General features: G+C 50.0%; 1 protein-coding gene across 18 annotated transcripts in view; it reads right to left on the bottom strand.

Annotated features, from left to right (window-relative positions):
• The window catches only part of AKAP13 (A-kinase anchoring protein 13), a 324,467-nt gene that overhangs the window by 19,675 nt on the left and 290,228 nt on the right, over window positions 1-14,564 (bottom strand). For 15 of the 18 annotated variants that reach the window (XM_024982287.2, XM_059879258.1, XM_059879260.1 and 12 more), the window contains 10 exons: window positions 11,728-11,863; window positions 10,236-10,348; window positions 9,477-9,629; window positions 8,676-8,926; window positions 6,933-7,058; window positions 6,701-6,818; window positions 5,373-5,621; window positions 2,053-2,129; window positions 1,173-1,354; window positions 992-1,074 (listed from right to left, as the gene is read on the bottom strand). In XM_024982287.2, the coding sequence (XP_024838055.2) occupies window positions 992-1,074; window positions 1,173-1,354; window positions 2,053-2,129; window positions 5,373-5,621; window positions 6,701-6,818; window positions 6,933-7,058; window positions 8,676-8,926; window positions 9,477-9,629; window positions 10,236-10,348; window positions 11,728-11,863 (1,488 nt within the window). The remainder of the gene's footprint in view (window positions 1-991; window positions 1,075-1,172; window positions 1,355-2,052; window positions 2,130-5,372; window positions 5,622-6,700; window positions 6,819-6,932; window positions 7,059-8,675; window positions 8,927-9,476; window positions 9,630-10,235; window positions 10,349-11,727; window positions 11,864-14,564) is intronic. The other 3 variants (XM_059879259.1, XM_059879261.1, XM_059879256.1) reach the window with 2 other exon arrangements.

Genomic DNA, 14,564 nt, shown 5'->3' with positions numbered 1-14,564 from the left:
ATGTGAAGAGAAGGTTGTTCCCTTCATGCTCATGTACATGGCAGAAAACCAACACGATACTGTAAAGCAATCATCCTTCAATTAAAAAGCGAGTGGTTCTCATCTCTGCCATCCTACTCACAGGAAGAGATAACAACGAGACACTGGCTCCAGTCTAAATCTGCTCATCATTTTTTTTTTTTTTTCCTCTCACTGTTGAAAGAGAATGAACTGAACTCCTCAGGAGCCTACATGTACTTGACTCTTGGCCTTACTTCTTTCCAGAGCACAACACATACTTCTTTTAGAACACTCAGTAGCGCCAAAGGGGAAGACGCACGAACAGCTCAGCAAACAGAGCCGAACCCGGCTCTGCAGGGAGCAGGGTGTGAGGCCCTGCGCCTCCGACGTTGTGGGCCCAGCTGTCTCACCTGCTTTGAGTACAGCCTTGCAGGGGTGGAGACAAGACCACACGAGACAGCAGGCCTCGACAGACAGTGGTCAAACTGCACCTGGAAGCAGACTTCGCCCCGAACACACTTGGAACTCAGGGCACCGTGGCGGGGGTGACCGATAAACGGATTAACTGGGAAATTCCTTCCCTCAAGCACCTTTCTCTCCTTCCTGTTTTAATCTTAGATGTGCCTGTGAATTCCAGCAACTTCTTCCGTTACATAGTACCGAGACTGTCACCAGGGCCCATGGACACTTTGGAGTCAGAGAACCAACATCCCCATGATCTAGTGTCAGACACGTTCCCACGGGCCATGCTCACAGCACAGGGTGTTCCTGCAGGACCTGCGTCGGCTCAGACCTGGTTTCTCTTTTGTGACGAGCTATCCCCCTCCCTGGTTCGTGCCCATCCGGCTAGCTCTGGAATCAACTGAAAATCTGCAGGGGTTCTGTGTGACTGTGCACCCTTCTCCCCGCACCCCCCATCGTGTGACTGCACCCCCTTCTCCCCGCACCCCACTTCCCTGACAGGCCCTTGGGCCGCTGCCACCAGCTTCACCTTTTAACTCCCGGGCCTTGGTGTCCAACATCTTCTTTTCTTCCTCGTTCTCACTAGGAATTCCTTCATCTTCATCTCGGTTCCTGACATGACCGCAACAGAACATCGCGTTATTCAGAGGCCCGTTACCCCGATGGCGGCCCATCCATCAAGTGATCCCAGAGGGCGGGGTGAGACTCACAGGGTGTTGATCGTGTCCTGGATGATCTGAATCCAGCTGTTGCGCTCCTCCTTGGAGCTGGCGTGGACTTCCACCATCTCAGGGTCCTTTATCCCCATACTGATGAGGAACAAGCCTTTCTCCTCATGCGCTACTTCCCTCACAATCAGCTTCTTCAGAGAGATCACCGTCGATTTCTGGTCCTGGAAAGTGGGGAGAGCGCAGCTAGAAAGACATGGACGCGACAACCCAACTCTTGAGACAGCTTCCATCTCAGGGCGGACTAGACGCCCTTGAGGAGCCTATGGCTTGCACGGGGCAGTGGGTATAGGCCAGCGCCGCGCTCTCCACACAGCCCACCCTCTCCTCCCCTTGCTGTGTCCACAGGTCCGCTTTCTACATCTGTGTCTCTCTTCCTGTCCTGAGACAGGTTCATCGTGCCATTCTTCTAGATTCCAAACATGTGGGTTAATACATGATATCTGGTTTCTCTCTCTCCCCGCCCCGCCCCCAAAAGCATATGGCTTAACAAACGATGGCAGATTTAGGAGAAAAACCAAATAGCTCGTTATTTCACTCACATTTTATCCCACAGGAAATGATTTCCAAAAAAGAAACAAAAATTTAAGGCTATCAAGGTTCGAGTCCTTTCTGGTTTTTGTCACACTCTGGTTGGCAAGGTTATAAGGGGGAATGATTTGTAAGACATAATACATGAGAAATACTGCAACGACAGATTTCTTTTTGGATCAGATGCCGAAGGCTCTCAGAAGGATTCTGAGGGAGCAGAAACATAACTAGAGGGGAGGAAGGTGGACAGAAAACTGCAACACTCACCACCTACCCTCACGGTTGTGAATACTGTTAATTACAAACAGCACAGATGAGCGGTTCAGCTTACCAATGATGCAAAGACGTACTTCTGGTCTTTTTCTTGAAGGAAGACCAAGATGTCAGTCAACAGGACTGCTTGAACCTCTGCAGAGCGGCGAGAGGAGAGAGAACCATGGTCAGTGGGCAAGGAAGCCCCTCCAGGGTGCGCGACCAGACGATAACCCAGCAGCCCACCCACACGGCGCTTTATCACGCTCCTCCCAGGCCAGGGTCTGACACCTCTGCAGGGTCCACATCTGGCCACTAGATTTTTTAGAGGCATTTTGAAATGGGATCGATCACCAATACCCTGTTCTGAGAAGGTCTGAGCACTCAGTGCTGGAAAGATGGATCCCACAAGGCAAGGTCTTTAAGAATAAAATACTTTAAAAGTTGGGAAGCAGGACTACAGCAACACATTCCACAAAGTAACTCTTGGTCACAGTGTTTCTCGGCTTCTGATCACGCTAAGGGGAAAGGCGTAAGATGGCAGACAGGAAGGCTGCCAGGAGGTGATGCAGAGGACTATTGCAGTCTCGTCATGAAAGGTAGGCTTCTTCCACAGGCCCTGGAGGACAAGGGGGCCCCCCAACACCCACACTATCTCAGGTACACCGAGCACCATGCTCTGCTTGGCCCAACATGTCGCCAGCAACCTCAACCTCTCCATGCCACAGAGATGGCCTGCTCTTCTCAGCTGAGATGCAACAGGAGCCAAATTAACATCTCTAACTGGTTATGCTTGCCGGGCAGGGTGGGGGGCGGGGGACGGACAGTTAGGGCGTTTGGGATGGACATGTACACACTGCTGTATTTAAAATGGATAACCAACAAGGACCTGCTGTCTAGCACAGGGAACGCTGCTCAACGTGCTGTGCCAGCCTGGATGGGAGGGGGTTTCGGAGAGAACGCATGCATATGCGTGGCTGAGTCTCTTTCCTGTCCACCTGAAACTACCACCACATTGTTACCTGGCTGTATCCCAATACAAGATGTTTTTGGTGTTCAAAATTAATAAATCAATCTCTAGTTGGATCCAGAAATCAAAAGAATGCCACCAACAGTTGCTCTAATTCTCGAGGAGTATGCAGTGACATTTCCCAGCGCCCCCTTAAGGACAAAGTGGGACATCCCTGGAGGCGAGTCGTCTACTGAGACCTCGTGGGCTGGCCCCTACCCGTACCACCTTCAGCCAGTAAAGGGGCTGGGGCGCCTATGACTCCCTGGGGAAAACAACAGGCTGACTTCTGCAGCCCCCTTCTGGGTGGTCAAGGCCCCTCCTGGCCTTTTCCACCACTTCTGCCAAGACGGGGGTGCCCCCCTGTGTAATTTACGGCAAAGCTACGAGGAACAGAGGCGAGCAGGCCCGCGTCCTGGGGAGGTCTAGTTTTCAGCGCAGACCACAGTAATTTTCCATGCAGCACTATTAGTTTTGACAACTTAGTTTTTTTTAAAGTTTACTTTTAAATAGTTCAGGTGTCTGCCAAAAAAAAAAAAGTTCTAACACATAAGTTTTCAACTTTAGTTTTGATCCTGAAGTTTATGTGACCAGTGTCAATAGATGAGAGAAAAACAATCCCATCCCCTTTCAAGGGTTACTCGACACAGGACTGGCTGTTCTTGGCACAAGTTCATTGGGGGCTGAAAATGACTAGAAACCAACTCCTCTCACCGCTGGAGACATTTTGGGCCGGGAAGCCTATCGTTCTGCTGTTGCTTGGACCAGGACTTCGTTCCAACAGCTGGAATCAATTATTTTTTATTTCGGGAACGAATGAATCAACTGCTGCGTGGAGAAGGAACAGGGTGCTGGCTCCAGGCAGTGGCCGCTCTAGGAAGCCTGCTCTCACAAGAGGACCGGCACTTCACGACCAGGTGGCGGTGGAGACGGCCTCGCCGCGGTGGGGAGGACAGAGCCCCCGGCTGTGGTCTCAGGGTGTCACAGGAGGGAGCCCTGGGGACCACGCAGTGCATCATGGAGCAGGGATGCAGAGCTGGCTGGGGTCCGGAAGGGAGTTTCTTCTCTCTGAAGTGACCCTGCCTGGAGGACCTCCCCCGGGTCCCTGTACCAGGGACTGTCCTCAGCTCAGTCGGTGGTCCCGCCGGGCTCCGGCTGTCCTCCGGCCACACTCGAATCCACCCCTGTCCTGCTCAAATCCTCCGTTGTGAGCCCCTCCCGCCCCCGGGGTCACAGTCAGCCCCTCGCCTGGGCACGTGTCCACCCCCAGCTTCCTGCCTCACTCCGCTGCCTGCCCGCCTGCCCCTCCCAGGGCTCCGCGCTCTCACGCTTCCTCTTCTCCATCCTTCAAGATGTGACTCGAAGGCCCCTCTCCTCGCTCCTTCACGCCTCTGTTCCAGCAGCCATCACACCGCAGGGCAAGAACCTCTTTAAATGCCTGCAGTCCGAGCCCAACTTCTAAGCAGGGTGTCCTGAGTCAGCCACCTGCATGCCTCACTCTGAGCAGGGGGAGACCCGAGCTGGCTAAGGACACTCAGGCGCTGTCGGCAGCCTACGGCATCATCGGCCCCTCGCCGGTTCCCTCCCCTGAGTTTTTTTGCCAGTGGGGCGGCTTTGTGTGCTCAGCTCACTGAGGGCAGGGAGGCAGGCTGGGGGTACTCAAGGCTACTGGTGAGGTTAGAGTTACCAGACAGACCCAGAGGATACGGGTTTGATGAGGAAAATTATTAAAGAAACCAAACAAAAAATCCAACAGACCAGATGCACAGATGAATGAACAGACCTCCTAATTTCCTTAACTTGATGGGGCTGATCATTTAAAAACAAAACAAAGATCAAACAGGAAATGAGTATCTTTCATGATCTCTTTTTCTCAGAGAAAAATAAAAGATATGAACAACAAAGTTTAATAGTAAGTTGAGTTGTGACTTAAACGTTTCTCTAAGGTCTCAGGAACTGAAATTCCTCTAACATTTCTTCAGAACAATCGACGATGTATTTTTAATCTCAGAGAACCTATGAATGGGGCAGCTGATGGTGCTTCCCTCCTGGCAGTGGTTTTGCCAGAGACCCCAACCCCAAATTTGCTGCCCGTCTCTCATGGGGAATCACATCTGCCTTAGGAGCTCGCATCTGAGTATGAAGCTGACTCTTTGCTCTTTAAAAATCTTCTCGTGCCCCTGACTGCACCAGATCCTTGTTGCCTTACTGTATCGGCGTGGTTTGTGAGCCAGCTCTGCCCAGGCCTTTCTGATACAAGACTAAGGACTGAATAACGGCTGCTCCCGGGGAACGCCTGGATGAGGGTGCCTGGAAGCGGTCTGGGGACACCTGCATCCTGCCTGCTCGCCCCTGGAGCGCGCGGAGCCTCAGACGTGAGCGGGCCTCACCTTTCAACCTCCCGGTCGCGCTCTTCAGAAACACGCTCCCGTCCCGCACCAGCTTCTTCCGCTTCAGGTCCTCCTTGGCGAACATCTGACCGCTCTTCATCCTCATGATCGACTTGCTGTCGGTCTTTGTGTAGATCTCGTTCAGACGAACCTTCTTCTCGTAACTTGCCACCTTGCTGTCCACGGCGCTGATCACGTCCTTCACCAGGCCCAGGGACTGCGTCAAGTCCTGCTGCTCCACCTCGTTGTCTGAGGAGGAGAGGAGAGCTCGGTCCCTACCGGGCAGGAGCGGGGTGCCCTGCCTCCGTGCCCCACAGCACTGTCCATGCTCTGCGGGCAGGGCGAGGCCGACACGCTGCAGTCACGTGCCGACCTCTGGCTCAGTCAGAGTTTAACTCTAAATAAGGTTAGATGTTTCAGTGAGACAGACGATGTGCACTCACGAGCTACGTTCTCTCTCTACATACACATATGTGCTGTGCTTAGTCGCTCAGTCCTGTCCGACTCTTTGTGACCCCATGGACTGTAGCCCACCAGGCTCCTCTGTCCATGGGGATTCTCCAGGCAAGGATACTGGAGTGGGTTGCCATGACCTTCTCCAGGGGATCTTCCTCATCCAGGGATTGAACCCAGGTCTCTTGTGTTGCAGGTGGATTCTTTACCATCTTTACCAGGGAAGCCCCATACATACATATATCGATGCATAAATACTTATTTGGCTGCAGCAGGCCTTAGTTGCAGCACATGGGACCTTTAGTTGATGCATATGGGATCTAGCCCTCTGACCAGGGATCAAACTTGGGCCCCTACACTGGGAGGGAGGAGTCTTAGCCACTGGACCACCAGGGAAGTCCCACAAGCTACCTTCTAAAATGGAAGGAATCCAACATCTTTAGGGAGGGAGAGGAGCCTCCAGTTTTTTAATCTAGGTCTTTGTTTACCTAATCCTTAATGTAGCTGTGGCGGAGCAGGGCCAGCAGAGATAAAAGCGAGCAGGGACTGATTAACTGAGAAACAGCAGCGATCCCTGCACTTGCAGGTGAGGTGGGAGTGTCCCCTCCCAGCCGAGAGAGACAAGTGACAAGCTCTGCAGGCCACTGAACTCTTGGCTAGGATCACCTAGTGGTTCCTTCCCTTCTTGCTCTCATTCACTCTACGTCTGGTGATGTGACATTTCATGTTTGTACTCAAGAAAACCATTTTTAAGAGAAAACACAGGCTTCTCTTTTAGTCCTCCTTGATGTGGAAGAGTCCTTCTACAGGGCCTCTGCTGGACAGACAGGGAACAGGCCACTGGCAAGTAAGACTGATTCAAGAGAGAGACTCACCTTTGGTACACTGCAGTATCCTCTGGAACAAAACCGGGTATTTGGTGATCCGCTGGGTTACAAGCAATATGCACTCGGGGATTCCCAGCCTCCGGACGACCGAACTGCTCATCTTCTTCTGCAAGGGAGGAGACCGAATGTCAGGAACGACCCGGAGGGGAAGGCTCCGGGCTAAACCTCACAGGGACAGGCTCTGGGCAACGGTGGGGAGTTCCACATTTCACGTCACTACCTTCACGAAGGCCTGAAAGCGCTTGTCTTTGGTGTGGAGGTCTTTGAAGTAGTTCACGGACTGGTTGTGCTGCCCACAAAACTTGCCGTACGTCGTCTTTAAGCGTTCGGCATTCTCCCCCGAGAACTGCAGAGGAGAGCGAGCAGAGGTTACGCCACCACTCAGGGCTCTGAACTCGTGTTACCGCCATGTGCCCGGGGCCCACGCAACTCGCATAACCCAGGAGGGCTTCCTCGCTGTGCTCAGGCTTGGGGGCTCAGTCCTGTCTGACTCTGCGACCCCACAGACTGCAGCCCACCAGGCTCCTCTGTCCATGGGATTCTCCAGGCAAGGATACTGGAGTGGGGCGCCATTTCCTCCTCCAGGAGATCTTCCTCATAACTTCCCCCAGAACAGTGAAATGCTGCAGAAGATTTGGAAGACAGGCAGTTCCTCAAGAAGTTAAATGCAGAGTTACCATATGACCCAGCAGTTCCACTCCTGGCCATAAACACATGTCCATATAAGAACACGCACGTGAATGTTCACAGTAGCGCTGCTCACAACAGCCCCCAACCAAGGGGAACTAATCCTCGTGTCCATCAAAGGATAAACGGATAAAATGTGGTACTCACATATGAAAAGTCCAGTCACTAAGAACAACATACTGTTTTATTCCATTTATATACAATGTCCAGAACAGGCAAATCCAGAGAGAAAGTACATCAGTGGTTGCCTAGGGCAGGGGAAGTCGGGGAAGTGCGGGGTGGGTGCTGATGATAAAAACGTTCTACGACTGGCCCTGGTGACGGCTGCTCAAATCCATGGATAAGCTAGACACCACTGAACAGCACACTTTACACGGGTGGATCACATAGCTTATGAATTACAGTTCAATAAAGCTGATATGGATATTTAAAAAATAAACACAGAAGTATCCATGTACTGTGCAAAACATGTTCTAACTCCCAATTGTCATAAAAATAGCAATAAAATGAAGGGACTCACTAGAAGTCTTTCATGAGGAAGCAGTCTTAAGGATGTCTCCTTGGTAAGTCAGAAAGCTGTCAGAAACAGCCATGGTAAGTCACCTAGGGCTGCTTATCCTACTTAGCTCGGGCCAGCAGCCCCAGTAGTTCCGCGTGGCCCTTCTCTAATTCCCGTGTATGCTACCTCATCTGAAGCTACGCGCACTGCGGGGCAGCCGCTGAGTCTCTGTAAGTGGTCCCTGCGACACGCGCTAGCAGCCATTCCTGCTGGACTAAGCCTCTGCAGTCGGCAAGGCCTGAGCCTCACCCCAAAGCTTCACGGGAGCCTTTCCTTTCCCCCTGACCAACAGAGAAGCTGAAAGCAGAGACGTTTTAAGTGATCACAAAGCAAACACCCCCCAAAAGCAAGGAAACCTGACTTCTATTGCATACCTAGCATGTACGCTGGGTACTTTATATACCCATGGCTTTTAAATTTTAAAATAGCATTAAAAGAGAATACTGCCCTCAATCTCAAAAAAGGAAAACTGAGGGCTGGAGACATGGAACCACCCGCCCAAGCTCACAGAGATCACAGGCAGTTCAGGGACGAGAACACCTGGCTGCCAGTCCCCATGTGTGTATATGTGTGTTTGGGGGTGTGCGTGCGTATGTGTCTGTGTATCTTTATGTGTGTGTGTCTGTGTATATGTGTGTGTGTGACAGAGAAGTACCCAGGGCCCTGCTGTGTCTGTGTGTGTGTGTGTTAAGCGCCTAGGGCCCTGCTCCTGCTCACCTGCTGCACAAGCACGTCCCCGATCCTCTTGATGAGAAAGTTCTTCTCGCTTTTATCCACCAGGGAGTCCTTCTTCCGCTCGAGGATCCGCTGGAAGAACTGGCTGTGGATGCTGATGAGCTCGTCCAAGCAGGGGAAGAGCTTCTCCACCATCTGCTGCTCGAAGAGCAGGTCGGCCATCATGCCCCGGCTGTAGACGTCGCTCATGATCTTGAGGGTGCGGAGGTGGTGGAACTCCGTCTGCATCAGCTCTGGGGGGCGACAGGGCTGGACCGTCAGGGATGCCCCCTCGCCGATTCCCCTGCTCCCGAGAGCCCGGGCCTGTCTAAAGGCTGCTTACGGCCCAACTTAAACTTTAAGGCTGGGTCAAGAGCTGCCTTTTCCCTGAAGAGTTTTCATACTGTTCCTGTTTTTCATGGGACCTCACGCTGCTTTCTGACAGGCATCCTGAACTCCATCCCTCTCAAATGGTGGTTTCCAAAGTTACCTTCCATAACTGACTGTGCTCCCATTTCCCAGAAAGGACTTGTATTTAGTCTAGTTTCTGCTGCAGCTGAGGAATTAAACTGTGCTGTCACAGGGGATCTCTAAGAATACTGCATAAATAAGCACTCATACTCAATAAAATGTTCAATAAAATTCAAGAAGATCATTTTAGAGAGAGAGGGAAGGACAGAAATAAGATCATGTCTCTATACCTCAAACCTTTTAAAGAAAATCCTGGAGATGGCTATAATACATACTTGAAAACTGACTTGCCATAGTGCAATAAACCTCAGCAGAGCACATGAGGAGTCTCACCGTAAATCACTTCTTGCCGCTTGACGACATCTTTCTTGTGCTGTTTCAGAAACTTGCTGTCTACAATCTGACTCCAAGACTCTGCTTCCAGCTGTTTGGACTCAGTCTCAAAATCTCCCATTAGCTGTCCTTCATTCATGTCTGTACCTACTCCTCAAAAAAAAAAAAGAAAAAGAAAAATATCGGTGTCAGAGTCCTGCATCAGTGACCTCTAAAAAAACCTCTGGTGGACATTCCTCAGGGTGATAATAACTTCATGAGATTATGCACTCTGCACTAAGACAGTGATATTCACTATATATATATATATATTCTATTAGAAAGGAGCATTTTTCTGTTCAAGAGTGACGTACACTATATTCGACTTTGGTTAAGGGTGAAAAAGTCACCTAAATTAAAGGTGATTAAGACATGATTCCTACGTAAAGCAAGAGCTAGAAGGGTCCTGGTGACTTTCCTTGTTTAAGAGAGAAGGTTTACAATTGTGAACTGAACATGTACGCAAGTCTAGGGGAAGAAGCAGTGTCTGCGGCAGAGGCTGACCACATTACTCAATGGCGTCCTTAAGTGGACGAGTACCCAACAATTGGATAAGCAGGTCCACCAGCTCGCTATAAAGCATCTGACGCTGCACAGGCAGTTCAGAGAAGCATCACGGGAGCCGGGAGAGCAGGCACCATCACTCCATGAGTGCCTGCGTTCCCGCTAACGGCACAGTCTCTGCAGACGCCCACCACACAGGCTGTGGCCTCCGCTTACCCTCATCAGTAAGGGACTCTGTGGACTCGTTGACCTTGCTGATTTTATTCAGTGAGTCTGTTGAGTGGGACAGGAACTTCCAGGTGTTCGATATGTTCTCATCGTTGCCAACTCTAGGGAGAGAAAGAAACACATACTGTTGGGTGTATTCTGAGAAGCCATGGTTGCAAAGCTCTGAAAAACTACAAAATGACGTCAAAGGCAAATTACTTACGTCAGGTACCTGGCAACGTGCAACACGAACTATGAAGGAGGTCAGAGAGGCTTTGAAATACCACTGCAGCCATGAACTTTTTGAACCTTACAGTTTTATTTTTTAAACCCTAAGTAACAAGAAGAATACTCTTCTTTCAAACTGCATACCCACTATAAATGCAATTTCTCTGTTTGAAACTCGTGTATAACCACAACACCTTTTCCTCGTGTTCCCTAAACACCTACAGAGCCAGCACTTAACGCTAAACCATATTCTTTGGACTTTTCTCGATCCCAGCTAGCACATCAGGCACCTACCTGGTTTACGTTTGTGGTATGGCACAGAGATAAACCAGAGTCACTTAAAACTAAATTTTATTTAAAGGCCAACTTTTAAAAGTCATAATATAAACTAATTGAGATGAACTTAACAACTCTGAAAAGAAGATAATCACACCACTGGGACAGAATGATATAAAAATACCTGGATTTTTTTTTTTTTTTTTTTTCCTTGAGGAGGAGGAACCATTATCCAGCACAGAGGTTAGGAAACAGACAAAAGGAGATTTGCATCCTTCAGCTGGGAATTTTCCTCCAGTGTGGGTGAGGAGAGCTGCCAGGGACACTTTGAGCCCTACATTTGAAGTGACTTCTTTAGTTGGTGGGAAGGCAGGCACCTGACCCCGAATAGCCAGCCACATCACCATCAGCCCTGTACTAACCACACACAGCCGGGGCCTCCACAGCCAGGGGTCACGGCAGCTTCCGTAGGGATCACAGAGGAGCTCGGGGCAGAGGAGGGGCTGGGAGCCTACTGCCGTCCTCGGCCCATTACTCACTCACGACTGAAGGGCAAGACGCAAGGATGGAAAATAGAAATAAAAAAAAAAAAAAGATACAACTACCCTCTCCTCCCAGGTTCATCTGACCAATAGTAAAGTATGACATCTGAAAATGTAAGTGGTTGCAGCCCAACATTCAGCATTAAATCTTTTTTTTCCTTTCCTATTTCCACTTCTTATTTTGATCTAAAAAATCATCCTCTTAGAAGGCAGGTTCTTTAAAGGCAGGACTGGTCATGGACGAAACCTTACTTGAGATGGTGTTCAATGGGGATCCTTGTTACAGAATGGCTGCATCAAATGTAGCCCTCACCCTGCTTGTCTCTATTACTCAGCTATGCACCAACTCGATAGGTTACACGTTCTTTCCCAAGAGCATCTTTTTGTCACATGGTATAAATTATGATGCTCTCATCGCCTGATGTCAACTGTGCTGTCTCCACACCCCCACTTACCCAGCGATGTTCTGAATGGAGACGCTTTTGGAAAGCGCGATGCTCTGCTGGGACCGTCTGTTGGCAAACACTGGGGCGGCAATGGCTTCATCGGCCAGGAGGACAGCAGACCGAGGGCGCTCCTTGGGCTGGGAGGCTGCACGGGAGAGGACACCCCCGAAGTGTCAGTGACTCAGGCCCTCCAGCACGGACCCGCCTGACAAGTATCAAACAGGAACTGACCGCTTTAAAAGAGAGCCACCCTGGGAGTGTTAACTGGAGACAAAAACTCTATGGAGGTCAATGTGGTGACAGTTACTGAAACTGCAAATGCCTATACCTTTGATCCAGTGGTTTCCTTCAGGACATGTTCGTGCCACAAGATTTACTTGTTTACACTTGCAATGACATATGACAAAGGTATTCAGTGCAAAGTTCAGTAAAAGCAAAATGAGTTACCAAAATAAGGTCGGTTAATAAATCATGGTATATCCTACTGGTGGATACTATGAAGCTTTACCATAAAAACGAGGACACCCTGCATGAAATGACACAAAACTGCACGATAATATATTAACGGGGAAGAGAAAATCAAAGTGCAGCATAAAGTGCACCACAGACCATTTCTATGTTTAATCCAAATTGGTGTCTGCTTTCATTTTAAGAAACTTGGAAAAGATAAACATAAGAAATGGAGTTACCTGTGGAGTGTGATGGAAATGAGGCCATAAGGATAAAGAATCATGTGAAAGCACCATGTGTTTAAAACTTTAAACTAATTCAAAGGGAAAAGGAGATTGAAAGAATCTTAAGGACACAAGCAGCCTCAGAGATGACCTAGGCCAGTGTTTTTCGTGTGAGGGGCTTTTTAGTTATGCAAATTCCCAGCCCTGTCTGTCCTGTGTGTGTGGGACCTAGGAGTCTAAGATGTTTTTTACCAGCTTCCCAAGAGTTTCTTCTGTACAATGTCTGAGAACACAGATTTTGACCAATTCCTCTAATTTACAGAGGAGGAAAATGCAACCTGGTTTGATGTCACCCAGCTAATTTGTCCTCATAACTGAGTATTTCTCATGCTCATCAGTCACTCAGTCATGTCCGACTCTTTCTGACCCCATGGGCTGCAGCATGCCAGGCCTCCCTGTCCCTCACCATCTCCCGGAGCTTGCCCAAGTTCATGGCCATTGCACACGCCCAAAGCGGACACTGGAGCTCTGATTTCGGGTCAGGCAATCATGCTGACATCTGGGCAACAGATGATTTTTCCATGATAATGAAGCTCCTGACCTAGACGCGAGCAGCATTATCCGTCCAGCCCTAGGAGCGTATTACAGGATGTGCTTGACTTAATAAAATGGATAAAGCCATTCAGATTCTATTCAGAAGAAGGTGATGTAATCATCAGAAACCTGCCACACGACTGCATGACCAGACCCTTCTTACAGGAAATATGCACAACACCAGGAGGTGGGGGGCCTCACCCAACAGGGAAGAAAGGCAAGAGGCAGAGAGGCGAACAGGCTCTAGTGTGAGGGACTGGAGTACCTCAGGGTCTCAGAGGGAAGCTAGTGAGCAGATAAAATATGATGGAGGAGCAGTTCCCTGGGGGCTCAGTGGTAAAGAATCTGCCTGCCAACTGCAGAAGCCAGGGGTTTGATCCCTGGTCTGGGAAGACCCCACGTGCTGCAGGACAGCTAAGCCTGAGCGCTACAACTACTAAGCCCTTGTGCTCGAGAGCCCGTGCTCCACAACAAGAAAAGCCTCCACAATGAGAAGCCCGTGCACCGCAACTAGAGAGCAGCCTCTGCTTCCTGCAACTACAGAAAAGCCCACACGACCACAAAGACACAGCATGGCCAAAGATAAATAATTAAAAAAAAAAACCCCATCAGATGGAGGGAGAAACATCAGTCCTTGAATGGGGAAGTCCCTGAAGGGAGGACGTGGACAGGCGGACGGGAAAAGAGGACATTCTGAGGAGGAGGACTGTCTGAAGGAAGGGAGGAACGCTCGCACAGCGCTAACGTGAAATGGAGATGACAAGCAGAGGAGGCAGGCAGGGTGTGGGCATGCGGACCGGGGAGACGGCTGGAGCAGCAGAGCCCAGTCAGGTCACACAGAGCCTCATGACTGCCAAGGGCAACGTGCACCTCAGGCGACATGGGTGTGGGGGGAGGTGAGAGAGAGCTCTGCGGCTGCTGGGAACCAATCCTTCCCCGCTCAGGGAAGCTGCTCACTGCCTCTGAGCCCCGGCATCCTCACCTTCGAAGGCCATGGCAGCGGGAACGTTCCCACTGAGGGAAGCCCACCGCCAAGAGCTTCATGGGCGTCACCTCACTTAAACCCGACGACCGCCTAATGATACCACTACATCCTTCCACGGAGGAGGAACACGAGGTACGGGGGGGTGGGCGGGAGCCATAAAGGTTTGTCTGAGGTTAGCAGCTGCTAACACATTATTGACTAGAGGATTTTTGCAGAAACTAACGGGTGTGGCTGGCAATTTGTGAGGTAGGTGGATACCAATAAAGTCATAATGTCCAGGTAACGAAAGATGTATTAATATGTCTCTGGTTAGTAATTTGTTAAGTGGGGTGCTAGGACTCAAACCCATACAATCTGAGTCCGCCACCTGGACTCTTACTGCTACATTACCTTGGTGGGTAAAAGCGGAATAAGAATACACGGGGCGGGGCTGGAGGCAATATTATAGGTAGCTTTGGGGAAGACCTTTTTTATCTGATTTGAAAGAAAGCAGATTTCTGAAGGAAGAGATAAATGTCATAGAGCCAAAAAAAAATTTAGTAAGAATAGGCTTGTAAAAGGTGTTGGGATGGGTTGGATCACTGGTTAAAGTG

The sequence above is a fragment of the Bos taurus genome, chromosome 21, assembly GCF_002263795.3.
Source record: "Bos taurus isolate L1 Dominette 01449 registration number 42190680 breed Hereford chromosome 21, ARS-UCD2.0, whole genome shotgun sequence".
NCBI classification, from domain to species: Eukaryota; Metazoa; Chordata; class Mammalia; order Artiodactyla; family Bovidae; genus Bos; species Bos taurus.
This window is presented reverse-complemented; position numbering and strand designations above follow the sequence as displayed.